We start from the raw sequence: 26,911 nt of genomic DNA, 5'->3' as shown, positions 1-26,911 counted from the left end.
CACGTGCAGGGCTGGGCTCGCTAGACTGCGGTTCTACAAAACGACTTAAAAGGAAAGCAGCAGCCGATCTTCTCGGGAGTGAGGCGGGTTCCGGTCCTGTGAGCCGGCCGGTGGACTGTTGTTTTTAAGGAGCATAAAAGCAAAGGGTGAGCCCTGGCCGGTGTGGTTCAGTGGATAGAGCGTTGGCCTGGGGACTGAAGGGTCCCGGGTTCGATTCTGGTCAAGGGCATGTACCTTGGTTGCGGGCACATCCCCAGTGGGGGGTGTGCAGGAGGCAGCTGATCGATGTCTCTCTCATCGATGTTTCTGGCTCTCTCTCCCTCTCCCTTCCTCCATGGTTCTCTCTCCTCATTGATGTTTCTGTCTCTCTCCCTAAAATATTAAATATAAACATATTTTTTAAAAGCCCAGGTGGCCTGGCGCTGTCAGGAAGCCCCGGTGGCCCTTCCCTGGGGCCCAAACCGCTAACTGATCGCAGCGGCTGCACACGCCTGCCCCGTCTAAAGGGGCCTCCCCACTGACGAGGACGTTGGTGTGAGGAGCCCAGAGGCTGTCAGTGAGGAATGTCCAGGCGAACCCCTCAGGGAGGGCTCGGGGTGGGCCCGGGAGCAGTTGGAGCTGGTTGAAGCCGAAAGGAGTGGGTGGGAGGTGGGGAAGTTTCCGTGGTTCTCACAGCCTACAGGACAGATGCAGGGAATCGGGTTCTGGGGATTCAGGGCCTGGAGGGCTGCCCGGGGGAGGTGGCGTCGGAGGCCAGGGAGATGCGGGTGTGTAGGCGTCAGCGCAGTGATGCAGGAGGAGGGCACACGGCACACGCAGGGCTGGGAGGTGAGAGCTGGTGGGGGGCTGGGTGGGGGTTAAGCCTGTCTCTGCAGGGTACGGGGCCACGGAAGGACTTCCTCAGGGGACACGCCATTTGCATTTTAAAAAGAACAGCCTCCCTGTTGGTAGCTTCCTTCCACCTGCTGCTCCGCCTCAGGCTGGGCAGTTTCAGCATCACTGTGAGCCACACTCTGGACGGGCTGGGGCGCAGAGGCCTGGAGGCCGGAGCCCTGGGCCAGCTCCCCTCAAGGCTTCTCACCAGACCTGTAGCCATGGTCTCGGGAGTCACCAGCTCAGGGGCATGGCCAGCACCCCCCCACCACCTCCTGGGAGCACAGAACTCATGGGGCCCCAGCCTGGGCAGCTCTCGAGGACCCGGCCAGGCAGGCGGAGGGGCTGGGATGTGGGCAGCAGGGAATACGGTGCCAGGGTTTGCAGGTGCCGCCGCGACCCGCTGAGGGGGAGGAGCAGGTGACAGAGTAGAGTCTTTACATGCAGAATTCTTAGGGCCCGAGTTCATCCTGCGACGCTTCTCTCTTTTTTCTTTACTGTTTTTTTTTAAATCCTCACCTGGGAATATGTTTATTGATTTGAGAGGAAGAAGAAAGAGGAGGAGGAGGGGGGGGGGGGAAGAGGAGAAGGAGGGGGAGAGGAAGAGGAAGAGGAAGAGGAAGAAGAAGAGAGAAACATCCATCAGTTGCCCCCGCACCCCCGACAGGGGTGGAGCCCGAAGCCTGGTGTGAGCCCTGACCAGGACCCGGACCGCGACCTGGTTCACCGACGACGCTCCAAGCACCGAGCCCCCGGCAGGCCAGGCTCCTTTCCTAACGGCTCCGCCGACCCCAGCCCGACACAGAGTTTTCTTCAAGGTCCAGTGCCCTCCAGACCCCTGAGACTCACCGTGTCTGGTTTCACCCGCAGACGCCAGGGGGCCGGCCTGGGGGCGGCCGATGTCCTAACCCTTTAAGGCAGCGGGTTTCCACGGCTGCCGCCGTGCTGGACTCTGGTCGGGGCACCAGCCTCTCCCGTGGGCTGTCCCTGTGGTGTGGCTTTTTCTGGCGGGATCTGTGGGATCCGTGGGATCCGCGTGTCACGTTCTGAGGTTCGTCCCCGTGGTGTCAGGTTGTTCTGCAGCGAGAAAGGCACCAGGCTCTGTTGACTTCCTCTCCGGCTGTCGTGGTGAACGCTGCACAATCAGCCCAGGACGGCCTCTCTGGGGTCGGGCGGTCACTGGCGTGAGTGCCCCTGACGCGCCGTGACCCGCGCCCCGGTGGGAACTGAGTGTTTAATCTCGCCTCTCTTTCTGGCTCTTAGTGCCCAGGAGCATCCTCACAGCAGTGGACCCCGCCCTCGCTGACCAGGACCCTTCCCTGAGGCAGGAGGACGAGGACGGCGGCCACGGTAACGTGCAGGGCTCGCTGGGGCCTCTCGGCAGGGGCCCGGCCGAGGGCGGAGGGAAGGGGTGTCGCGGGCCGTGCAAAGGCGGCCAGTGGGGGCCAGCACTTCATTTCGCTTTTAAAGTTATACCCAGAATAAGTCCTCCCCCCATTCCACTCTCTTTCCTGAAAGAAAAATCAAATCGAAACAGACACGTGCACAGAACACACGCGGGATCCTGCGGGGCTGCTGGCGAGCTGATGGCTCTGATCGCGCTGCGTCTGGGCGCCCGCGCCTCCTGGAGGCCCCCAGGGCTTCTGCTCATCGTGGGCCGAGCCTCCGGTCTGCTCATCAGACCCAGGACGGAACTCGGCCCTGGGCTCCCGGTAGAGCTGGCCAGCCCCTGTGGAAGCTGCGGAGCTCTGGGCGGGGAAAGGTGTTTTTTTTTCCATATTTTTATTGATGTCAGAGAGGAAGGGGGAGGGAGAGAGAGAGAGAAATGTCCATGATGAGAGAGAATCATGGACCGGCTGCCTCCTGCACGCCCCACACTGGGGATCGAGCCCGCAACCCGGGCCTGTGCCCTGACCGGGAATCTACCGTGACCTCCTGGCTCATAGTTCGATGCTCAACCACTGAGCCACACCGGCCAGTATGTGAGGAAGGCTGTGTGTTACGTCCGTAACATGGGTGAGGTCTTTGCCCCCTACATGTGAAAACACGCTGGACGTGCACATGACAGGGCAGCACCGAGCAACAGAAACCCTCTCTCAGCTCACGTTTGGGATCATTATGGCTGGCGTTCCCCAGCCCCCAGGCTGCCCCGCCCACTGCTCTCTCTAGTCCCGTGACCACCCGGCAGCCTCCGACCCCGTGCCCTCCTTCCTCTGAGGCTTGGGCCCCGCCGGACATGCCAGAGCTCCGTGGATGCCCCATCGGGAGCCCCGAGCCGGCGCCAACGTGGAGCCAGGATCCGACTGTCATTTCCGAGAAACGTGACCCAGCACGGCCGCCCGTCTGACCGGGGCTGGCTTCCCGGTGCTCACAGAGCAGCCGCGGGGCGAAGTCGGACGTTACTAGACGCGACACGCGCGTTGCCGCTGGGACAGGAAAACAGATTCGCTCCCGTCGGCAGGGGCGGTGAGCGGCTTAGCGTTCCCAGGCCCTTCTGTGTCTCACGTCTGCAGGGCCCCGCCTTAACGCTCTTCCTGGCTTAGTTTTTGTTTGATTTTTGTTTTGTTTTGTTAATCCTCACCTGAGGGTATTTTTCTCCATTGATTTTTAGAGAGTGGAAGGGAGGGAGGGGGGGGGAGAGAGAGAGAGAGAGAGAGAGAGAGAGAGGGAGACATCCATGTAAGAGAGGCACATCGCCTGGTTGCCTCCCCCATGCGCCCCGTTGGGGCCGGGGATCTAACCTTCTGGCCAGGCTCGTGCCCCTGACTGGGAATGGAACCCATGACCCTCTGGTGCGCGGGCCGATGCTCCAACCACTGGGCCACATGGCCAGGCGGCGTGGAGGTCTGTGGCCGCTGCGCCTCACGTCCTGCACTTTGTTATGACCCAGGTGTCAACGCCGACCCCAGCGAGTCGCGGGTCCCGAGGAAGGACGGGGTCCTCGTCAGCAGCTCCCTGGCAGCCTTCGCCTACATCAGAGGTGGGTCGGCGGGCGCCCTCAGGGAGCTGGCGAGTCACTGGGTTCACAGGCTCCGCTGGCCGGGAACCGACTTCACACCTCACGTTGACCTGTGCATTGTCGTCTGCTGGGATCTGGAAACACAGAGGCCTGGATTCAGGTCCAGCTCAGCCGGGCGACCAACAGGAGAATCGCTGGGGGCGGGAGGGGGTGGCAGACGGGAGAGTCACGTGTAGGGCGGGCTGCAGGGGAACCACTGGGGGGCGGAGGGGAGGTCACACTGTGTAGGGCGGGCTGCAGGGGGGGACGGGGGGGTGGGCAGGCGGGAGAATCACTGTGAAGGGGGCGGGCTGCACGGGCATCCTGTGCTTTGAGACGCAGGCGCCGAAGGAATGCGTTTCCAGCTGGAATCCTGGGAAGGGCCTGGGATTAGCGCGTTCCCCCCTGGGCTGGGGGACACTGGGCCAGAGATCGCTGAGTCCAGGAACAGGTCGTGCCCTGCGAAGACAGAGCCCCTGTCTGAGTCACCCGCTACCTTGCACAGCTGCCAAGTTTCCCCGGATAATCTCCCCTGAGGGCCAGTGGGACGCAGCCTGCTGGTGGGCAGAGCCGAGCCTGTCCCGGCGAGGGGAGGGCACGGCCCACCTGGGCACGGGCCGCAGTTTGGAGCGCTGGCTGCAAGTTCTGGCAGCACCCGCCCGACCGTCCCGGGAGCCACACCCTCCGGGGCCCTTTTTTTTAAATATAAATATGTTTTTATTGATTTCAGGGAGGAAGGGAGAGGGAGAGAGAAACCTCAGCGATGAGAGCGAATCATGGATCGGCTGCCTCCGCACGCCCCCCACTGGGCTTCGAGCCCACAACCCGGCCTGTGCCCTGACCGGGAATCGACCCCGGAACCCTTCAGTCCACAGGCTGACACTGAGCCATGCTGGCTGGGCTGTATTTTCTTTTTAATCTAGAAGGACTTAAGCTTTGCTTACATCACATATTGGTTCTTACATGCACATTTAAACTTTCCATATAAATTAATTTTTCAACGTTTATGACTACTGATAGCTGACAGTTTACTGAGCATCACTATACGTGACGGAGTGTCCTGGTAGCTTTATAGGAATTAGTTCACTTCGTCATGGGAACTCTAATGGGAAGGCGCTATTGGCCCATTTTACAGATAAGGAAGCTGGTCACAGAGAGGGTGTGTGTCCTGCAGGAAGTCACACAGCGAATGAGAGGCAGACCTGAGTTTGACCTCGGGGGGGACCCCCTCTGCCCGTGTCCTCTCACGGACATACACGCAGTGACTCTGCTCCAAACCTTTTTTTTTTTAATCCACGGGGGTCTGTGATCGCCGAGGACGCGTGGTCTGCGGGACGCTGTCCAGGCCTGGCTTCGGCGCTAGCCTCCTGCCTGGGCCCTCCCCGCCCTCCCCGCCCCTGACCTGCCCTCTCCCCCACAGCCCACCCCGACAGGGCCGCCCTGCTGTTCGTGTCCAGCGTCTGCGTTGGCCTGGCCCTCACGCTGTGCGCCCTGGTCGCCCGAGTGTCCTGCGCCAGGGACCTGCGGGCGCTGCGGGGGGCGCGGGAGCGCCTGGTGGCCGGAAGCGACGGGGCCTTGGAGGACAGCGAGGACGCCGAGGGGAGCGAGGACTCCTCCGCCTCCAGCTTCCCCGGGGAGCTGTCGGGGTTCCGCAGGACTCCGTACCCCGCGTACACGTCCATCGAGGCCGCGGAGCTGGCGGAGAGGATCGAGCGCAGGGAGCAGATCATCCAGGAAATATGGATGAACAGCGGCCTGGACGCCTCGGTGCCGCGGAGCGCGGGCCCCTTCTACTGAGCTACGGAGCGCGGCGCCGGCCCCGGCCTGGCTCACTCGTACCTTCTGTGAAGGAGACTCTGTGGTGTCCCCGGACCCGGAAAAGCCGGACCCGACCACAGGACCTTTCCGGTGTCCGCAGCACATTCCTCATAAACCGGAGGGCGGCTTCGATTTCCGTATTTATTGAGGTTCCCGTCTACACGGGACACGATTACCGTTCACACCGATTGAGCGATCACGCCGCCTGTCCCACGCTTTCCTGGTGCTGTCACCACGGCGACCGCAGGCGCTGGGGCACGGCCCCTCTTCCCGGTGGGCAGACGGCCACCGTCCAGCCAAGCAGCTGCACTGTTGCCAGGACGCACGCGGTCACCACTGGTGGGTTTTAAACAAATATTTTTATTGATTTCAGAGAGGAAGGGAGAGGGAGAGAGAGAAACATCGATGATGAGAGAGAACCATTGATCGGCTGCCTCCTGCACGCCCCCTATTGGGGATCGAGCCGCAACCCGGGCCTGTGCCCTGACCGGGAATCGAACCTGACCTGGTTCGTAGGTTGATGCTCAGCCCCTGAGCCGCGGCCGGGCTTGCCGGCGGATTGAAGCACTAACATTACTTGACAGAGCAGGGGAGGCAGCGACATCTTTCTCCAACGGCAGATGCTAGAAGGCTGGGCGTCTGCGTCCCGGCAGGTGTCTGCCGACCCTGCTCTGGGGCTCAGAGGCAGCCGTAGCTGATCCATGATGAAAACCACCGTGTTCCAATAAAACTTTATTTATACACAGTGATGTTCGAATTCATTGTCACATGTTGCATATTATTCTTAAGCTTCAAGTACTCCCTGTCTTGCCCTTTACAGGAAAATTCCACCTGCTACTTTAGTGGCTAAGACGGCGGGACTTCCAGTGGGAAAGGGTGGGCCGGGCTGCCTGGCAGCTCCGTGCCCAGGGCCAGGGGTTACCTTCAAATTGTCGCAAAAACCCCCAACCACACGCGCGCACACACACAAACACACACACTCGCACACTCACACGCACTCACACACTCACATGCACACACAAACACACACACTCGCACACGCACACTCACACACGCACACTCACACATCACATACGCACACACAAACACACTTGCACTCACACACATGCACACACGTGCGCACGTGTGCGCACACAATAAGCAATGCTCACATGCACACGTGTATGTGCATGTGCATACATGTATGTACATAACCCCTTTTTCCCTCTGAGTGCAGGGGTGGCGTGTGAATAGGATGACACAGGCGTGAGGTTGCATGTCCATGGCCCGGAGTGACGCTGCCTGTGCAGTGATGGGACCTCCCGGGTCCGCTGGTCCCGCAGGAATGGGGCTCCCCGTCCCGTCTCCCCCTGCAGACGCTCCCACCGCTAGTCACTGAGTCGCTGTCGGTGATGAGATCGGCTGTCGGGGTGTCACCGTGCTGTGTGCATGTGGCCCGTTTTCCTTAATGACGCCCCAAAACACAGGAGCAGCGAGGCTGGCGATGCAGAGCCGCCCAGAGAAGCCGGAGAAGCGCGGAGCGGGTGGGCGTGGTGGGCGTGGTGGGCGTGGTGGGCGCGCTGCCATCGGGGGTCAGACACCCGCGGGGGGTCCAGAATGCCTCCCCCATCGGTGCGGGGGGCTGTGCTCCTCCTGAGAGCGGCCCTTCAGGGAGTCCCAGGCCAGGACCCCCTCTCAGGAAGCGGCCTGGGGTGAGGGCTGTGGACGGGGTCCTGCTGGCACTGTCACCCCAGCCTCAGGGGGCGCCAGGCCTGGGGGACGCTGGGCACCGTCCCCGTGGCAAGTGGGGTCAGGGAAGAGCCAGCTGCCCAATGGCGTCTGCTGGGCCTTGGAAAGCGGTGCCCGCACAGCCCTTTTGGGCTGCCCTGCCCTGCCCCACGGCCCCTCCGCCGAGGTGGGGGCACCCAGGCCAGCTGCCGAGGCCCTGGCACATGGGCAGGCAGACTGAGCGCTCTCACCCCCCTCCCCTGGCTGCTCCTGCTCCCGGGGCGTGCTGTCTAGGGGGGACCTCCTGAGAAGCACCCCAGCCCTGGCGCCTTCACCCCACTCGGACCCGGGAGGCTGACGTCAGCCCGTCGGACGCACCTCTGCCCCCGCCCTGGGCTCGGGGCCTCGCTGTGCTGCCCTCTGGCCTCTGACTGGGTTCCGGCTTGGTCTCGGGGTGGCCTGTCGGTGCCTTCGTCCCCTCACCTGCGAAAGGGGCGTCATCCCCACAGCTCCTTCCTGGGGGGCTTGGGGCCGCAGCTCCTACGGGTGGGGGCGGGGAAAGGGGCTCAGCCGCGCTTCTCACCCAACAGGGCCCCGCCCGCGACGTCCTGTCCCCGGGCGCCCCCAGAGCTCGGGGAACTGGGACGAGCTGTGGAGAGAGGCCTGGCGGCGGGAGGGGGTCCGTGTCCGCTGAGCTCGGAGCCGGGGTCAGGCCTGGCCTCCCCTATCGCTGAGCCAGGTCGTTGTGGCGTCTCCCACACACGGACTTCACGGTCGTGCCCGGTCTGGCCGGGTGTCCCCGAGCCTGGGACCGGGGTCACGGGGTTAAGAAGCCGCTGTGGGCCCGGCCCCGGGCAGCACAGGCCCAGCTCCATCCCCCGGCTGGTGCGCCTCGGAGATTAAACCCAAGTAAACTCTCCACTAAATGCTCTGAGCTCGAGCGAGGCAGGAAGGAGCCACGATGACCGTCACCCACGCACCACCCGGTCGGGAGAGCTCAGGGAGCGGCCGGCCCGGGCCCGCGCTGGGGGATCGGGCGGCCGGAGGCCCCGGGGAAGGAGGAGACGGCGCCCAGGCTGCCTCCTGCGCGGAGCACTGGCCGCGTGGCTCGTTAGTTACAGCAGCCACCGCTGACCTTGAACTCCACGGGCTTGAGCTTCCAGGGGCCACTTCTACGCAAAATGTTTCCAATAAATGCATTTTCTCTTCATTCTGATTTTTAAAATATATTTTTTAATTGATTTCAGAGAGGAAGGGAGGGGGAGGAGAGAGATAGAAACATTAATGATGAGGGAGAATCATGGATCAGCCGCCTCCTGCACGCCCCCCACTGGGGACCGAGCCCACAACCCGGGCCTGTGCCCTTGCTGGAATAGAATCTGGGACCCTTCTATCCACCGAGCCAACCAGCCAGGACTTCCTTCTGATTTTCGTAGTTCATATCTTTTCCTTTTCCGGGTTTACTTTGTTGTAAGGACACAGTATATGACACAGGCACAAGACACGCACCATCGCCGGCTCCCGCTTGTTGGCGGGGCTTCCAGTCGGTGGTAGCTGGTTGGCAGTTATGGGTCGGGGGTGTCAACGGTTATGCGCAGACTTTCAGCGGCACCAGCGTGGGCGCCCCTCAGCCCGCGCCTTGCCAGGCTCAGCGGATGACGCCTAAAGGCAGCCCCTCCTCACCCTGGTCTCGTGTCAGGGCTCAGCAGGCCCTGCCAGCGGCCATGGCGGCAGGTGCTTCTGCGCTCGGTACTGAGTCAGCCCCGGAGACCCCTGCCCAGCCCTGGGCCCCGCCAACCCTGTGATCAGCTGGAGACCCCAGGCCAGGGGGGCCCCGGGCCCCGCCCCCTCCTCTGCTCACCTTCCTGGGGGCCCCACACGTCCGAGTCTTCAAGCCCGAGGCCTCTGTGCTCCCGTGCGCCTCGGTGCCCGTGCCCATGGCCGGAGCTGCAGCCTCGCTCAGGCGGGCCCCACCTGTGCAGCCCACCTGTGGCCTGTCATGGGTGGCCCGTCATGGGTGGCCCCGTCACGGGCGGCCCCGTCATGGGTGGCCCGTCATGGGTGGCCCCGTCACGGGCGGCCCCGTCATGGGTGGCCCGTCATGGGTGGCCTGTCATGGGTGGCCCCGTCATGGGTGGCCTGTCATGGGTGGCCCCGTCACGGGCGGCCCGTCATGGGCGGGCCCTGGACTAGTTGCGCCTGATTGTAGGTGCTGAGAGCCACCCAGCTGGTCCTAATCCCTTGGAAATGAGCCCAATGCAGCCAAACCCTGAGGGAGAGATGAGCCCAGCGCCCCCGGAGGGCGTGGCGCGCGTGGCGCGTGGAGCGGCATGAGCACCGTCAGCGCGGACGGATGTCGAGGCCCAGCGTGGCCTGCCCCGTGGGCGGGCGGGACCCTCGGTGCGGCCTTTGCGCGGAGACTCCCCGCCTGGCCGGTCACTCCCGTCGGGCCAGCAGCGAATTCAATCGGGAATTATCTCCAGCGAATAAGGCCGCCTTCCTGCTGTGAACTCGGGCAGGCCTCGCAGGACAAAGAGAGGAAAGCCGGTCACTTCCGACGGCCGCGGCCCAATTCCAGCCCTTTCCCTGTCCCAACGCCGAGACCGCGGCCGGAGCCCTTTCGAGAAAAGAAAAATAGAGCCTGTCATTTCCTCTTGTTTCAAAGACGAAGGCAGCCGGGGAGGCTGAGGAGAGGAGGGGCCGTTCGCGGTCAGTGACTCAGCGGCCTGACCCGGAAACGCGGGCAGGGCGGGGACGGCCTGTGTCCCCGACGCCTCCCAGCGCAGGGAGAGGAGCACGGGCGACAACGAACCGCAGGAGGACGTGCTGCTAATCCGCCAAGAACTTGCCAACCGGGAGGTGCCCTGGGCTCTGAGCTCCTGGACTTCCTTCCTGAGGCGCGGCCCCTGATGGGAAGGTGCCGGGATGGGGGTGGGGGTGGGGGTGGGGGACGGAATTCGGCTACACGCGTGGGGCCTGCATCGCCCGCTCACGGCGTGGCAGCTTCTCCCCCTGCAGAGGTTTAGGAGGAACCCCAGCTGCTCTGGGGAAGTCCTGTGCTGTGTCTTAAGGCAGACACATTCTTGAAGTCAGATGGTTAAATAAAAAGTGCAAATTAGCCCTCGCTGGTGTGGCTCAATGGACAGAGCGTCGGCCTGCGGACTGAGGGGTCCTGGGTTCGATTCCGGCCAAGGGCACAGGCCCGGCTCGCAGACTCCATCACCAATGGGGGCGTGCAGGAGGCAGCCGATCGGCGATTCTCTCTCCTCATGGATGTTTCTATCCCTCTCTTTTCCTCTCTCTGAAATCCATAAAACGTCACCGCTCTCCTTGGCAGAGACGCCTGGAGAGTGACCGTTAAGGCCAGGCTCAAACGTGGAATGCTCCGGCTCTCAGGGTGTGGTGCTGAGACGCGGCCGCGTGCGGGAGATGGGTCAGTGGTCCCAGCCTCGGACCCCTGTCCCTTGTGTGAGGCTGCGCTCCATGCGTGCAGAGTGAACAGCTCGGTCCGCATGTCCACGCTCTGCCCCCACCCCCAGGCGGCCAGCACTCACGCTCACCGCCCGAGCTCGGCACCGGGAGGGAAGGGTGCACAGGCAGCCGGGCCTGGCAGGCGCTTACACTGACCCCGGCCTCACCTGCTCGCGCCCCCCCCCCCGCGCCGTGCACATACGCACAGACACATGGTCACCTCCTCGGGCTCCCGAGTCAGGAAGCAGCCGGCTGAGCTGAGCTCTGGGCCACGCGGCTCAGCCTGCTCTGCACGCCGTCAGCAGTCCTGAGGTGACAGGGCAGCCAGCTGGGGGGCGGGGGGGGGGGGGGGAAGCCGGGAGTATTTCTCGAGCCTCTGGAACCCCCGCACTTGTCCTGTGGGCAGCTCGGTGTGATGCCCCGTGAAGTTGAACCGACAGGGGCCTCGGCCACCTGGGCTGGGGAGAGGGGTTGGGGAGCTGATCACACCCAGGGGGCCTCCCCCAGGTGCCTCCCTGTTGGCCACGCAGGGCTCTGAGGCCAGCGCCAGGGGGGCCTGCGCCGGGGGGTGGGTGGGAGGGGTGGGGAAGGTGCGGTCGGGCACTGGCTTCCCCTCCGCCCGGCCTCGCAGTGTCGGCCCGAGGCCTGCAGGGCAACCTCACTTTCCTGAAAAGAATCAGCATCGCCTCCCTCCGTCCCTCTCATCAGACCTGTTGAAAAGTAGCCGTTCCTTCCTGAACCCCGCTTTCACTCTCTTTTAATTTTCTTTAAAAAGAAGAGAGAGAAAAGGCGACCGGGCATGAAACTTCAAGGTTTGGCCGAAACCCAGAGGGAATATTCATTTCAGCAAAATCCACTCCGCCCGAGTCAAGGTGTGAGTGTAAAACGCCCCTTTCAGCCTGAAGTTCCGCCTTCCTGCGCGTGGAGGCGGGGCCACGGAATGTCAGGGGGACACATGGCGCCCAGGAACGTGACACCCCGAAACAGAGAGCGGGTGGTTATGGAGACGGGCTCCTGGGGTGGGAGGGGGAGCTGCCGGGCTGGTGTGAACGTGAGACCTGGGAGGGGTCGGCCGGCCTCGCCCCGTGGGTCCCAGCTTGTCCCCGGCGGCTCTCCTGGGGGGAGGGGGTGTCACTAGTTGTCACCTGCGCCCTGATTGCAGCCGGCGGTGTGACTGCCTCTCACACAGGTGCCTCGTGGGGCGGGGGCGGGGGGATCCATCAGCGCCTTCCAATTCCGGCCCCGGCAGCACCGACAGAGCGTCCGTGCTCCGCCCGGGGGAGCGGCCGGGAAGGCTCCCTTTCACTGCTCGCTGTTCATCCCTCCTCCCGGCCTTCGGTGGCTGTGGAGGGACAAGCAGAGCACATGTGTCTGTGCGTGTACCTCTGTGTGCATGTATCTGTGTGCATGCATGTATCTGTGCATGTGTCTGTGTGCACACGTGTGTGCATCTCTGTGCATGTTCCCATGGGTGCATGCATCTCTGTGTATGCACGTGTGTGTGCATCTGTGTGCGCATGTCTGCGTGGCTGTGTCTGTGGTCACGTGGGGCCATTTCAACGATAAATGGAAATCGGACACTGAATGTGTCGTCTCGTCAGGGGTGAGGGCCGGCCTGTCCGGGTGGCTCCCTCTCGGCAGAGGCCACGCCCCAGAGACTAGGCAGCAGGGGGCCGGTCACAGCCGCGGGGGAGGCGGGGGACCAGTGAAGCAAGCGGGTGGGGGGTGCTCAGGGCGGCCCCGGGAGGGACGGCCGCTCCGTTGGTGGGAACGTGAGGCGCATTGATGGCCATCCTCACGCCGCTGGGGGGGGGACCACGCCATGGCCCGCGGGGCTGCTCCCAGCGCCGGCCCATCCGCAGGGCCCCAGGCCTGGGCTTTCCCTCCAGAACGAAGACTTTGGCCTGAACTCTGAGGTCAGAGGGGAGCCCTGCAGGCGACCAAGGCTGGAGGGCCTCTCATTCCCTGGCCCCCCCAGGATGAAACCCCCTCCTCTGATCTTCGGGGCGCCCACCACAGTGCGAGTCTTCACAGCCTGATCCAGTCACAGAAGCAACGAGGTGGCTTGTACCCCCCTCTGCCCCCCGCTGTCTGCTCCGTCCCAGCTCGGCCCAGCGGGACGGGCAGCGGGGGGTCGGGTGCCCCTGCCCAGGGCCGAGGAGCAGGAGCGAGAGGAGTGGGCGGGCCGGCGGGCACAGGGCCTGCTTGGCTCACTGGGTTCCGGCAGCTGGGTCTGGGCCCTGCCCTTCTCCCGGCCTCCCGGCCGCCCCGAGCTCCGCAGGCCCCGGGACCTTCCGCTGCTGCTGGCGTTTATCAGTCCTCCTGTCGTCGATCAGCAGCGGGCTCCCGGGACTCGGCAGGACGAGACTGGAGGCCGCGTCCACCCGGAGCCGAAGGCCGTGAGACTCCCCGCGCCTTGTCCGTCTCCCAAGGCGAGTGGTGGTGCTGAGGTGCTCCTGTATTTCATTCTAACTCCTCAGCAGTGTCCTTGTAGCCCTGGCCGGTGGTTCAGTGGTTAGAGCGTTGGCCCAAGCAGTTAGGACCGAAGGGTTGTGGGTTCGAATCCCGATCAAGGGCACGTACCTGGATTGCTGGTTCAATCCAAGGCTGGTCCGGGTCCGTGTGGGAGGCAACCAGTGTGTCTCACATCGATGTTACTCTCTCCTTCCCTCCCACTCTCTCTAAAAGGCATCAATGGGAAAATGTCAATGGGTGAGGCTCCCTGCATCCCCCCCCTGCCCCCCCCAGTGGCCTCCCGAGCGCGGTCTGCAGCCCGCCCTGGCCCTGATGCTTCGGGCCCACGTGGAGGAGCGTGGGTTCACCCTCTGGCGTGAAACGAATGAGTAAAATGTATGAAACAACGTCTTCAAGTCACTGGACGGCCGACAAGGAGGGCCAGGGCTCGGGCCGCAGGGGCGGACATCCCAGGGGAGCCGGAGCCGGTGGGTAACAGGATGGAAGCCGGGAGCCGAGGGCCCAGGGAGACCATGCGGCTGGAGCACCCAGGACGGGGTGAAGGACAGGACAGGCGCACGGGCACCCGCTGGCCTCCCAGCCGAGGCCCAGGGCTGCGAACCGGCTGCGTCCCGTCCACGGGGTCCCCGTACTGACCCTCCCAGTGACGAGCCTGGGCTGACGGTGGGGCCGGGTCTGCGTCCAGGGAAGTGTCCACTTCCCACGCTTGGGAGACTGAGCTGAGAGCAGGGAGGGGGGGAGCAGGGGGGAGAGCAGGGAGCTGAGTCGGGGGGTGGGGGGTGGGGACACTGCCTGGGGACGCGTCAGGTTCTGGGTCAGACGGCACCGACGGCCCCTCCACCTGGTGGAGCCTCAGTGGGGAGGTGACCTTCACCTCTGACCTCAGCTGCCAGGCTCCAGCCTCCGACAGACCTGCAGCCCAAGAAAATGGGAGGCGACGGCGCCCTCTAGTGGCCACGGATGCTGAGCTCTGCTCCAGGGCAGCGGCTGAGAGCAGACGCCAGGCCCCGCAGGACAGACAGACGGAGGGAGCAGTCATCCTCCGGACCCGCCCCAGGAGGCCCCCACAGGCAAACAGCCCGAGCGGAGGCGCAGGCAGACTCTCCGAGGACGTGTTTAAGTTCTATGACCTTTAATACATTTTATCGTAAAAACTCAAACTCAGAAACTAGGAAACCTGGAAATTCCAACGTCTTTCAGTCTTTCATGAGGGCTGTGCGACCGGTCACCTTCATCACTGTTACTATGGTTACTGTTTGCCTACAGAGAGGAGCTAGGGCTTCTAGAAGCTTCATCTTGGTCTCCACCTGATGTCCTTCACGCCTTGAAAATGTCTTTTCAGAGCAGTGTTGTCGGCCCACGGAGAGTTCAAACACGAGTCGTCATCATTTTCCTCCAGTTTCTGGAAAGAAATGTTTTATTGAGACAGAAGATGAGCCTGTAACCTCCTCCAGCCCAAGCAGGACGCTTCCGGACTCTATGGGGGGCGGGGAGGGGGGCTGGCAGGACCCACAGCCCAGGAGAGGCTGAAGCTCTGGAAAGCCCCCCTGCAGCACTGCTGACCCCTGGGGGAAGCGAGTGTGTGTGTGTGTGTGTGTGTATACACGTGTGCGTGCATGTGCATGTACATGTGTGTGGACACGGGCTCCCGCACCTTGAGCTCCTCCTGCCGGCGGTGGTAGAACAGCATCAGCTGTTTCTGCTCCTCGCTGCTGATCACCGGCTCCCGGGCAGGCGCGCCCTGTCCCCTCTGCGAAGACAGGAGAGCACGGTTAGGCTCCACGACCAGGAGGTGACAGTGAGCGTGTCACCTGCAGAGGTTAATAGGTCGACCGCAAGTCCCGGGGCCTGAGCTTCCATCGCCCGCTCTGGCCCCCGTGGAGGACAGACCAGGGCTGGCCCACATCAGCCTGCAGCCCAGGGGGAGGGCAGATGGGAGATGGTTGGGCGCCGCGGCCACAACAGCCCTGCAGCGCCGACCCTCCTCCTAGACGGCAGCACCTGGGGGCTGGGCCGGGTGCTCAGGCGGCTGTGCATTTCGACAAGTATTTTCACTATTATGGCCCTAGTTCTTTTAAAAAAAAATACATTTTTTATTGATTTCAGAGAAGAAGGGAGAGGGAGAGAGAGAGAAAGATCAATAATGAGAGAACCACTGATCGGCTGCCTCCTGCACGCCCCACACTGGGGATGGAGCCTGCAGCCCCGATATGTGCCCGTGACTGGAATCGAACCCGGGACACTTCAGCCTCAGGCCGATGCGCTATCCACTGAGCAAGACCGTTAGGGCAGCCACGGTCTTAACGTTGAAACGAACACGGCCAGCCCGTCCCCAGGAGAACGGCTCCCGACGCTGTCAATTGCTCCGGTTCCCTCCAGTCGGCGGGGAGGGGGAGATGAAGGGGAAGTTTGCCTGAAGTCCAGGCCAACGGCGTTAAGGAGCTTCAACGTGGAGACTCGTCCTAACGTGGGTCAGTGTGAAAGTGACCGGGAATCGGCACGCGGACGCGCTCACCTGCTGAATCTTGACGATGATCTTGGTCTTCTCGTTCCGGCCCACGTAGTCCGACAGCGTCTTCGTCCTCCGCAGCTCCTTGGCGGCCCACCACAGCTGCGCGTCCGGCTCCGCGATCACGCTCAGTGCGGCCTGGGCCACGGGAGAACCGCTCAGGTCAGAGGACACACTCGCACGCGGTCTCCCCGGCGCCGGGAGCCAGGCCGGTGCCCTGTGAGCGTGGGGCCGGCTTCCAGGACCTGCCCTCCTGCCCGAGCCCCCGGGGGCACGGACTCCCCACCTCAGGGCCCTCCCCGGTGGGCGCCCTCCGTCAGTTTCAGCGCCCGCCCTGACGCTGAACTCCCTGCGCAGGGAAGGGGCGAGCCCTGTCTCGGCTGCAGCCTCATCGGGATGCATGGCCCCTCGGAATGGAGTGAGGCGGCCGGGGATCTGCCGGGTCTTCAGTGGCCCAGTGGGGTGCCTGCCGGCTCCTGTGCACCCCCCTGTGGGAGATGCTCAGGGAACGCTCTCCCCACAGAACAAGGAAGAAATGAGACAGAAAGGGGAGAAAAGAACACGAAACAAGCGGAAGGGCTGGAACACAGAGTTCACACAGAGGGACCTAAACGTTGGGTGCAAACAGGCACAAGGTAGGGTTCCGGCTTCCGGTGGCCCCCAAAAGGCAACGTCTCAGTTCCTGCCGAGGGGCAGCCTCCCAAGCCTCTCTCCACCCGGGTGTGAGCCACGCCCTCGGCCGTGCACACCACCCTCTGGGCCCACCTCCCCCCAGTTCAGAACTCCCCTCTGAGCAAAAGCTGCCCCCGGAAGAGGAGGGTGAAGGCCGGGCCCTGCTCGGGGTGAGCTCGCTGGCGGAGAGCCACACACCTGAGTTCCCGACAAGTCTTCCTTATTTTCAAACTCCATCCGGATGGGGTCGTAGGGCGGCAAGCCCATGGGATACACAATCATCACTGCCCCCCGCAGCTGGTCCAGGGCGTCCTGCACCATCTCCATGGTAACGCAGACACCGGCTTCCACTTGTTTCTGAAAGCGGCAGCCCATCAGGTCACAGGCACCGATCCAGCTCCTGGACCCAGCGCGGGCCCACCTCGGGGCTGGCTGCTGGCTTCTCAGTTCATCCCAGGGCGGAGGGAGGAGGCAGCACGGCCTCATGCCCACGGGCTCCACAGGGAGCCACCTACTCGAGCCGCGCATCCTGCTGGCTGGGGACGGGAGGGGCAGGGCGAACGGCTGTGCCATGGGAGGAGAGGAGGCCAGGGCCCCTCACTCGCCCCTGGAGGCTTAAAAGCAGCAGGAAAGGGAGGCTGGTGGGCGGGGACTCGGCTGCCTCACAGGACAGGCTCACCTTGGAGATCATCGCTTTGGCTTCTTCTATCGTCTTCTTCAGGACGTCCTTCATCTTTTCGTTTGGAGCTGCAGAAACAGGGAGGGGGAGACGCCACCGTTAACACGTAACACGCTCCGAATGTCCCAGCCTTCGTCGGAGGCGGGAGCAGGCGACATGAGACGAAACCCGGCTTCGTGGGGGCAGGGGGGGTGCGAAGGGACCGATGGCTGGCCGTGCAGACGGGTGGGTGCTCCACGCACAGGGGCAAAAGCACACAGAGCAGGAGCTGTGAGGCCCAGCACACATTTCAGCCGCGTGGTGAGTCTCTCTGGCCACCACTCAGTGTGACGGCAGCCACAGGCGCTGCTGAGACAGGTGGGGGGGCGGGGGGGGCAGCTTTACAGAAGCAGGTGCAGTGGGGTTGGGCTCAGGGCCCAGAGCTGCTCAGCCCTAACGGGGAAAAAGTCATAACTTGAAAAACAACGGAGACGGAACGTCCAGACCTAAGGGAGACGGGCAGTTTCACTCCTCACATTCGTGAGAACAGTGCTAACGAGACACTGAAAGCACTGGACACTCAGAACACTGTCTTCAGGACTGTTTTTTCACTGATGCAATTCCTTCAAAAAGCAAAGACTCTCCAGGGTGAGAGCGAGTTTAGGCCTGAACAGGTATGGAAGCCAACCAGCCACTTCCCAGGCAGAGGCACAGGAAGTGCTAGAAATTCCTATTATCCCCCAAACACGTGTTTACATATGAAATGAAAAACATACGTGTCTAGGTGAGCGCACGCACACGTCTGGGTGAGTGTGCGTACATGTCTAGGTGAGCACACACCTCTAGTGAGCACGCACATACTAGTACACGTCTAGGTGAGCGCGCGCACACGTCTGGGTGAGTGTGCGTACATGTCTAGGTGAGCACACGCCTCTAGTGAGCGCGCACATACTAGTACACGTCTAGGTGAGCGCGCGCACACGTCTGGGTGAGTGTGCGTACATGTCTAGGTGAGCACACGCCTCTAGTGAGCGCGCACATACTAGTACACGTCTAGGTGAGCGCGCGCACACGTCTGGGTGAGTGCGCACACACGTCTGGGTGAGCACACACCTCTAGGTGAGTGCGCACATACTAGTACACGTCTAGGTGAGCGGGCAGAGACCACGTGTGCAGGACGTGTTGTATCTCTTTGCTCCTGTGTTGGGCGCAGCGGACAGTGTTTGCTGGTGACACTGATGTAACTGCTGCTGCTGGGCAGGTGCAGGAGTCACCGCCCCTCGTCATCAGACCCGCAGGCTCAGCCACCCGCTGACCGGGCGCGTCCTGTCCTGGGTGCACCCGAGCGGGTGACGGAGACCCAGGGGAGACCTGGAGCTGTCACTGCCTCTTCCCACAAACCTCTACGTCAGCGGTTCTCAACCTGTGGGTCGCGACCCCTTTGGCGGTCGAACGACCCTTTCACAGGGGTCGCCTAAGACCATCCTGCAGATCAGATATTTACATGACGATCATAACAGTAGCAACATGACAGTGATGAAGTAGCAACGAAAATAATTTTATGGTTGGGTCACCACATGAGGAGCTGTATTGAAAGGGCCAGAAGGTTGACAACCACTGCCCTAAATGAAGCCAGTTCTGCCCATCGTAACAAAACACCCTTCCATACGTTTTCAGAGATTCCCCCCAAAACTCAGGCTGTACCATACGAAATCGCCAATTTTCAACCATTTGTGACCCACAACAATGGCAACTTCACATGGCTCATCCGAAATGTTACAAGCCAGCGGCGACACGAGGGAGACCGGCGCTTTCCTCACCCCTGACCCACCGGGGCCAGTGCTCCTGGCTTCGCGGAAACGCTGAGCTCCGCGCCTGAACACGCCCCGGCCGTGGGTCAGGCCCGCGGAGGAAGAGCGATTACCGTGGCCGTTCCTGCGCCCCACGTCGTCCTTCTTGAACACGGCGCCTCCGCTGGGCACGCACTTCTCACCCCACTCGTCTCTGAGCTTCAGCTCCTCAATCTGCTCGTCCGTCAGGCCTTGCATGTTCGGAGGCAGAAACACGCCGTGTTCCGCCAGCTCCTCCATTTCTTACAAACGAGAAAGACAGCACGTGTTCCCGATGGGCACGGACACCCGGCGCCTCCTCGGTGAGGGGTCTGCCGGTGGCTTAGCTGCCTGACGTGTGCCAGCCCCTACGTGACCTTTAGCACATGACCTTCCCGTCCGAGGTCCGCGGCGGCGCAGAGACCCGGGAGCTCGCCCGGTCCCGGTCCCGGCGGCGGGCTGGGGGAGGCCGGGGGCCGGGGGCAGCGGACCGGGGGCCGGGGGAGGCGGGCCGGGGGCCAGGGGCCGGGGACTGGGGGCGGCGGGCCGGGGGCCGGCGGGCCGGGGGCGGCGGCCGAGCGTGGCCTGTGCGCTGTGCTGTGCTCCCCGGGGCTCAGGAGGCACAGGTTGAAGTTCGCCGCCGTCTGCACACACCCCCACGGGCACCCACTCCCGGTGACTTACCAACACCCACCTCCCCCGCTACAGCTGTGGCCCGAGGCTGGCTCAGGTCCGCCGGCCGCTGTTTTACAGACAACTTGAGAAAAACACTTTACGAGTCATTTATGCGAACCCACCCAGCGGGAGGACTGCAGGCAGCTGGCACCTGGGAGTGGAGACAGGGCCAGTCCCCGGTTCTACTCAGACGACGGCTTTGTTTTCTATTCCACCGTCACTCCCAAACTGTCCGCATTTCAACCTGACGATATTTCCTTCCTTCTGCCTCCCTCTCTCCCCCCTCCCTTCCCCCTGAACTAGAAAGGGGCACAGGGACCGTGGAGCCGCCGCATGGGGTGGAACTGCACGGAGTGGTCATGACCCCCCAGCCCGAGCCCCGGGCCCCGCCCCCTCGCTGTCTGGCTCGGGCCAGGCCTGTCTGGACGGCGGTGGACAATGGCCACGTGTAGAGAAAACGCAGGGACACTAGTGCTCTACGTGCCCACACTCAGCGCCACATTTTCAACGGCCATTTTATAAAAATAAGTCGAGTCCCCTTTCTCCCCCAAATGCTTTAATTTTAAAATAACATTTACTGTGGAGCTTGTTTTGGGATAAGGACATTTTACGGATAAGCGGTAAGTATTCTTCATAAAGACAGACCACGCCCCTTCCGGCGCTCCCCAGGGCACCCCAGCTCCGTGCGTCTAGGAAGGCAGCTACGGAATTAAAATGAAATACATTCAAATGCCGCTCCGGGGCCCCTGTGGCCGGTGGACCCTTAGGGGCGGCGCAAGCGGGGCCAGTGCCCTCGGACAGCGCCGTCCAGTGTGCGGAGGCGGCGACCAGGACATCGCGCGGGGTGAGGGGTTGGGGGGAGGCCCCGCGGGCCTGGCTCGCACCTGGGGGGCGGCCCGGCCGGTCTCCCACCGATAAGTGCTCCACTCGGGCCCCCAGCACCGTCTCTCTCTTCAAACGCCCGCGCTCGCCCCGTCCCACCTGCTCTTCGCCCGGCCTCTGGGGCCCCGCCTGGGCTCTTCCCTCTCCACCCGGAGGCTCCAGGGGGCCCCCCGCAGCGCCCCAACCCTGGCCGAGACACCCAGGGCCTCCTCGGCCCCCGGCCCCGCCCGCAGGCCGCACCTGAGCAGACGCGCTGCACCTTGAGCCGCGCGTTGTAGACGCGGGCCGCCTGCTCCGTGAGCGCCCCGAGCCCCGCGCTCCCCGGCGCCCGCAGCAGGAACTGGCTCTCGTCGCCGCGCTTCACGTGCAGCAGCACCATGGCCGCCCCTCCGCCCGCGCGGGCCGCCGCCGCCCGACGAACCGCCGCGCCGTCCGGAACCCAGGCTCCGGGCCCGCGGGGTCGCGGGAACTGCACTGGCTCCCGGAAGTGACTGTTGCCAGGAGCAACGAAGAAACACAGCGTCTTGGGAGGGGGGGGCGGGGAGCGGGGAGCGGCTGCTCCAGTCCAAACCCGGGTCGGGAGGCTCAGTACGCGGGGAGCCGGCGACCAGGCCTGGGCCAAGCGCCGCCGCCGAGACCCGCACGGAGCCGCGGCCCGACCAGCCGGCGGGCTCGCCCCGCCTCCGGAAGTGACTGTTGTCCGGGCAACGCTCCCAACAGACGGAGCCGCGGGGGCAGCGGTTCGCCCAGTGAGTCCACTCGCCCGGGCCGAGTCCCGGAGGACGGACGGGCGGAGGCTGTCGGGTCGGAGCGGGCGGGAGGTGAGCGCGGGCAGGTCCGGCCCCACGACACCTTCCTCGCGCCCCGGTTCAGCAGCACTTCCGCCCCCTGCAGCGCCGACTTCCGGAAACGCCCCGCTGCTTCCGGTCCGGACGCTCGGGTAGCGAGCGCGGCGACCCGGTGGTGGCCGCTCCGCAGGTCCGGCCCCCAGGCGCCGGGGACGTGTCCGTAGCTCCAGGGGCGGCCGCCCCGAGTCGCCTGGCCGGCGGGGCCGGTCACGGTGGCCTCGCAGCTTCTGCGCCGCGAGTGACCGAGAGAAGCGGCCGCCACGAGCCGGGACGAGGCGCCTGCACATAGGGCGCCGGGGAAGCGGGCGGGCGCCGCTGCCTGTGTCGGGGGTCGGGGGTGCCCTGCTTGCGGGAGACGTTGGCTGCGTCCCTGGCAGCCAGGCTCCCCCCCGGTGTCCCCCGGGAGCGGCCACGCCGCGGTGAACGGACTGGAAGATTCCCAGCGCCTGCCACGCCCCTTCGGAAGCTGGGGCTCCCCCCCCCCCCCCCCCCGCAATCCGCACCCTGGCGGGCGGGGCGGGGCAGGGGAGGGGTGGCCTCAGGCCCGGAGCTGGCGGGGCGCTCACGAGGCCAACTCCTCTCCCCTCGCGGGGACCAGCGGAATCCTTGGCGATCAAGGAAGCGGACTGTTGACACACGCTCTGCTCCGGAGGGCTCTCCAGGGAACTGTGCGGTGAAAACGGTTACATGCCATGTGGACCCATGTCTTTGTTTTAAAAGTATATTTTTATTTCAGATTGGGAGAGTGAGAGGGAGAGAAACATCAGAGATGAGGATCATGGATCGGCTGCCTCCTGCGCAACCCACACTGGGGATGGAGCCCTCAACCCGGTTATGTGTCCTGACCAGGAATCCAACCGTGACCTCCTGGTTCATAGGTGGATGCTCAACCACTGAGCCATGCTGGCCAGAATCCATTTATATAAAATTCTCGAAGTGGCAAAAATTACAGAAACGGAGAATAGATTAGTGGTTACCAGAAGTTATGGACAAGGGGAAGGGTGATGGGACCGGAGGATGTGGGAAAAGGGCAGCGTGAGGGAGAACCTTTGCAGAGATGAAAATGTTTTGTACCCATGCCATATCCTGGTTGGGGTGCTGTACTAGAGTTGTGCAAAATGCATCCACTAGGGACAACTGGGTAAAGGGTACCTGGGATCTTTTATTTCTTACAACTGCATATATATATTAATAAAAGGGTAATATGCTAATTAGACCAGGCATCTTCCGGACAAAGCCATGGTGGGGGGGGGCCGAAGCAGAGGCGGTCAGGGGTGATCAGGCCAGCAGGGGAGAACAGTTAGGGGTGATTAGGCAGGCAGGGGAGCAGTTAGGGGCATCAGGCCAGCAGGCAGAGTGGTTAGGGGTGATCAGGTGGGCAGGCAGGCGAGCGGTTAGGAGCCAGCAGTCCCAGATTGTGAGAGGGACGTCTGACTGCTACAGGGGATCAGGCCTAAACCGCAGTCGGACATCCCCCAAGGGGTCCTGGATTGGAGAGGGTGCAGGCCAGGCTGAGGGACACCCCCCTGCCCTGTGCATGAATTTCATGCACTGAGCCTCTAGTATACAGAATAAGTGCACGGGCTTCTAAATGATGATCACTAATCTCAATATCTTTCTTCTCAGAGTATTGAGACGTAAAATGGATGAAAATAAGATCTTGAACTAAAATACCTGATTTGACAAGAGTTAATCCTAACTTGTACATGTCAAGTAAAGGTCAAGGAAGACAGCTGAGAAAAACTCTTCCCTTCTGAGCAACGTGGTCGATATGGTAAAGAAGGTCTATTTATTTCATATGACAGCACATTTCACAGGATATGTACAGAATGTATACCACTGACTGTAATATATACTTCTATAAAGTAGTTATAAATATCATATGCCACATAAGCAATAAAGTTCTTAAATATAAACAGCAATCTATTATCGAGAACAAAGAATTCACAGAGAGCCTTAGTGTCTAAATTCTGCTCTGCTTTTAATAGAACTGGTGGGTATTTCAGTAAGACACAGAATAATGGCCAGTTATTGGCAGCGTACCTTTAACTTCCGTAGCTTTGTGCACTTTCAGCAACTTGCCGAATACAGTTTCCGATAAAGGCCACGGTGCCGCACGGCGTGTGTGTTTCAGGCAGTAGTTCGGGTTCCCCGGGAGACTGCTCACGGAGCCGCTGTTGTGGGTAAGGAACTGTTTGTCTAATAGAGAGCAAATACCACACACTAATCACATAGAAGCTAAAGCCACAGTTGGGACAACTTAGTTCACATTTGAAGCATATCGCTGAGAGGAATACTGCCGTTTAAGGTATACTGATGCTGAAATGCTTAGAACCCCAAAAAGCACAACAGAAAACTCACAAGTTCCTGGCTGTTAACAGGATGACTTCTGTAAATAGAGTGTGATAGCATTTAAGCATCTAGGGAAGAGCTTTGCCTATGGATTTGCTTTCTGTGGGGAAGTGCAATGCCGTTCTGTGCTTTCCACGTTCTTCCCACGGACCCTGCTTCCTGCCACCCCCCACGCACATCAGTGAGGTCCAATGAGGACGCGGGGTGTCGGTGGACACACACAGCGCTCTATAGAAAGGAGCGCTAACGTCAGTCTTATGGGTACAGAGGACTTTCGCTTAAACTGACAACAAAACCACTGCTCACGGATTTTCTGATTGGGATTACTTAATGATATCAAAAGACTACATTCTTAAAAATTCCGTGTACTTCAAAACACGAACAGAAGCGGGGTCAGTGGGTGCAGCCGAGCAGGAGAGGGAATCCGCGGCCAGGAGGCGCCGGAGAGCTTCCAGCAGCTCTGGTGGGCCCCAGCCCCTCCGGGCAGCCCCAGTTCAGAGCAAGCCGCTCCCCCTGCTCGCCCTGCTGAGGAAGCCGGGAGCAGGGACTGGGGGTGGAGGAGGCAGCAGGCAGCACACGCCGTCATGTACAGAGAGAGAGGGCACTTGGCGCCGAATTCCTCCCTGAACCCCTGGCCTGTGCCTCGCAGACACGGCCATCGGCTCCTTGGAAAGGGCTGGAGTGTGCGGGACAGTGACTGCGACACGTGCTTCCAGCTGCCAGGAGCCGTCCCAGAGGGAGGGCCCGGGGCCTGGAGTGGGGAGTGCCGAGGTGTGCGCGCACGCGTGCAAGGAGAGAAAATGCTGTTTCAGGAGTAACGGTTATTTTAGTTTTGGAAAGAAAATTAATGTCCAAATTTCACTTACAGCGGTCCATCTGATAATGAAATATTGAAACAAGAACTCTCAGAACTTTTAGATACAGATTTGGTCTGAGTCACGCCCTAGAGTTTAGGTGAGTGTTAGACTGTGTGTGCGCATGTGTCACTCACTCTCTCTAGCAATGCCTCTCAGTCCGGTTCAGCGTCCACCCCGAGGACAGCTCTTCGGTGACTGCTCGTGAGGGCGGAGCCAGGCCCGCGGGGAGCTGCGAGTCTTTCTGAGATTCTTGGGGGCCTCACGAGGATCTGAGTGGGGTCTACTTCCCAGAGTAGTTCTGAGCACTTTTTATGGCTACTGCTCTCAGTTATCCAAACAGAACACACCAGAACTCCGTTAATAATGAGAAGGGTTTCCCCTATTTCCAATATACACATACGCCAACTCTGTACACGTGACACAGTGGTATTTCTGGACATCAGTGCAGGAACAGGGACTATTGCACGTAACGAATAACAGTGCTCGGTTATCTCGCTCTGCCCAGCACACGGAGCGCTGTCCCCTGGGCTATCTTTCCGTGAAGTCTACAGCGGGAGCCACGGGGGCCAGAGCGGCGAAAGGGTCGGCTGGAGGGGCGGGGCCTGCGGGGAGCGCAGAACCGGGAGGCGGGGGTGGCCTCCGCGAGGGCAGCACACAGGTGGGAACACCTGTCCCTTGACACCAGTCATCTCCAAAGGTCACGCCTGGGCCGGAGGACGGGCCTGGCCGAGGGCCCAGGGAGTCTGGACAAGCTGCCTTCAACTTGGCTCTCACACCAAAGTCCTCCTCTTCCTCGAAGGTGACCCACCCCCTCGGGGGGCTGGCGCTCGCTGTGGCCGGGGCCTGCGGGTCGGAGCTGTCCTGGAAGCCGGGGGGCTGAGCAGGAGGCTTGCCGCTGCTCTGGCCCCGAGGCCCGGGAGGAGGGAGGGGAGGGCAGGGGACGGGCTCCATGGGCTGTGCTGCCGCCTCTGCATCCCTGGACGGGGCTCTGAATGGGTTCGTCCTGCTGGCGAAGAGGTCGGTGCCAGGGAAGGTCGGGGCAAATGGGTTCGGAGAGCAGCGCATGTTCTCCTGGGATTGGCTCCGCACGGGAAGTGGAGGCAGTGTTGGCATGCAGCTCACAGAACTCAAAATGCTGATGTCACTTGATGTTGCAGGAGGCAGGGGGACCACCCCCCTGGGGCCCGGGGTGAGGACAGGGGCGGGGTGCACAGGCGGCTGGGCCTGTGACACGGCCAGCAAACTAAGTGACAGGTCTTCAAACGGGTCGCTCTTTGACGGTGATTCCAGTCTGACCGCAGGGACGCCGTTGGGTCTCACCTGGAAAGAAACAGCACCGAACCGTCAGAAACACATGGAAAGCGACACATTCTCTGTCCCTGGTCCCTGAGCTGGCCCTGTCTCAGCTGCTCCTGATTTGGGGGCAGGGATACAATTTAGAAAATAGGACGCAGCTTGTGTCCTGCTGCTCTGGTGGGTTAAGATAACACAGCTAACATCTCACTCTTGAAAAGCTCCCAACTGAGGAAGCCCACTATAAACAGAGCTTATTTCGTTCATGCAAGTATTGATTTGGTAAAACGGAATGGTACGGGATTAGCCAATAGTTTTGCTCATGCCCAGTTCTCTTAGACGTCAGCACAAACTGGAGAACCCGTTGATGCTAAGCCCTGTAAAATTCAACACCCATCTGTGATGAGGACGTGGTTTCACTCTTCTTCTAAATCTGCGCTCAGTTAGGGCTCATGTGACCATGAAAATGCAGCCGCAGGGATGAGCATGAAGATTGGCGCACGTGCATTCCTGAGCGAGCAAGGCGCCTTTCCTGCTCCGGGGATGGACGGCCCGGCCTCCTTTGCTGTTTGATGGAGGTTCTCCTTTGTGGAACCAGCGGTGAGTGACGGGGTGACTCCTTAACTGACCTGCCTCATCTGTAAAAATGTCCCCCAACGCCCAGGTGTGCTTGTTAACCATCAGGCCCTGGTTCCTTGACCGCCATCACTTAGAAACCCACTTCTACGTGGCGTATTAACTATGACCACAGCGCAGCTGAGCCCGGCGTGGTCCGCGGTGCTGGCACACGCAGCTGTGCCCGGGCTGGAGGTCAGAGTCGGGGCCTCAGTGCCACAGTCGCTCGGCCTGTGCACAGGAAGCCGGGGAGGGGAGCGCAGCCGCACTGAGCTCAGCACCTTCTCCCAGGGAACAAGCTTCGGCCCCAGCCACAGGCAGAGCAGCTCACCGGGCACTCGGTTTTAATGTGAAAACAGGTGGATGGCGGGATGTTAAC

General features: G+C 62.0%; 3 protein-coding genes across 18 annotated transcripts in view; 1 reads left to right on the top strand and 2 right to left on the bottom strand.

The window, feature by feature from the left end:
* Window positions 1–6,438, top strand: part of EVA1C (eva-1 homolog C) — a 38,825-nt gene extending 32,387 nt beyond the window's left edge. For 6 of the 9 annotated variants that reach the window (XM_036349706.1, XM_036349710.1, XM_036349704.1 and 3 more), the window contains 3 exons: window positions 2,137–2,223; window positions 3,764–3,853; window positions 5,292–6,438. In XM_036349706.1, coding sequence (XP_036205599.1) covers window positions 2,137–2,223; window positions 3,764–3,853; window positions 5,292–5,668 — 554 coding nt within the window. In that variant the 3' untranslated portion in view covers window positions 5,669–6,438. Of the gene's footprint in view, window positions 1–2,136; window positions 2,224–2,391; window positions 3,204–3,763; window positions 3,854–5,291 lie in introns of those variants that run through there. The other 3 variants (XM_036349709.1, XM_036349705.1, XM_036349707.1) reach the window with 2 other exon arrangements.
* An 8,019-nt stretch (window positions 6,439–14,457) lies between these two features.
* LOC118675186 (cilia- and flagella-associated protein 298) lies at window positions 14,458–21,828 on the bottom strand. Of its 5 annotated transcripts, XM_036347453.1 has the most exons (9): window positions 20,808–21,467; window positions 20,264–20,386; window positions 19,804–19,836; window positions 19,106–19,273; window positions 17,203–17,270; window positions 16,722–16,880; window positions 15,858–15,989; window positions 14,997–15,092; window positions 14,458–14,744 (listed from the first exon to the last, which is right to left on the bottom strand). In XM_036347453.1, exons 1-9 carry the CDS (start codon window positions 20,944–20,946, stop codon window positions 14,634–14,636), a joined length of 1,029 nt encoding a protein of 342 aa, XP_036203346.1. In that variant the 5' UTR covers window positions 20,947–21,467; the 3' UTR covers window positions 14,458–14,633. The 5 variants fall into 5 exon arrangements, with proteins under 5 accessions (XP_036203346.1, XP_036203347.1, XP_036203348.1 ...); XM_036347454.1 differs by lacking the exon at window positions 19,804–19,836 and having other exon boundaries at window positions 20,808–21,466; XM_036347455.1 differs by lacking the exon at window positions 20,264–20,386 and having other exon boundaries at window positions 20,808–21,463.
* A 1,551-nt stretch (window positions 21,829–23,379) lies between these two features.
* The window catches only part of SYNJ1 (synaptojanin 1), a 59,690-nt gene continuing 56,158 nt past the window's right edge, over window positions 23,380–26,911 (bottom strand). For all 4 annotated transcript variants that reach the window (XM_036347449.1, XM_036347451.1, XM_036347450.1 and 1 more), the window contains one exon: window positions 23,380–25,944. In XM_036347449.1, the coding sequence (XP_036203342.1) occupies window positions 25,153–25,944 (792 nt within the window). In that variant the 3' untranslated portion in view covers window positions 23,380–25,152. The remainder of the gene's footprint in view (window positions 25,945–26,911) is intronic.

This window comes from Myotis myotis, unplaced genomic scaffold (assembly GCF_014108235.1).
Source record: "Myotis myotis isolate mMyoMyo1 unplaced genomic scaffold, mMyoMyo1.p scaffold_m19_p_2, whole genome shotgun sequence".
Lineage (NCBI taxonomy): Eukaryota > Metazoa > Chordata > Mammalia > Chiroptera > Vespertilionidae > Myotis > Myotis myotis.
This window is presented reverse-complemented; position numbering and strand designations above follow the sequence as displayed.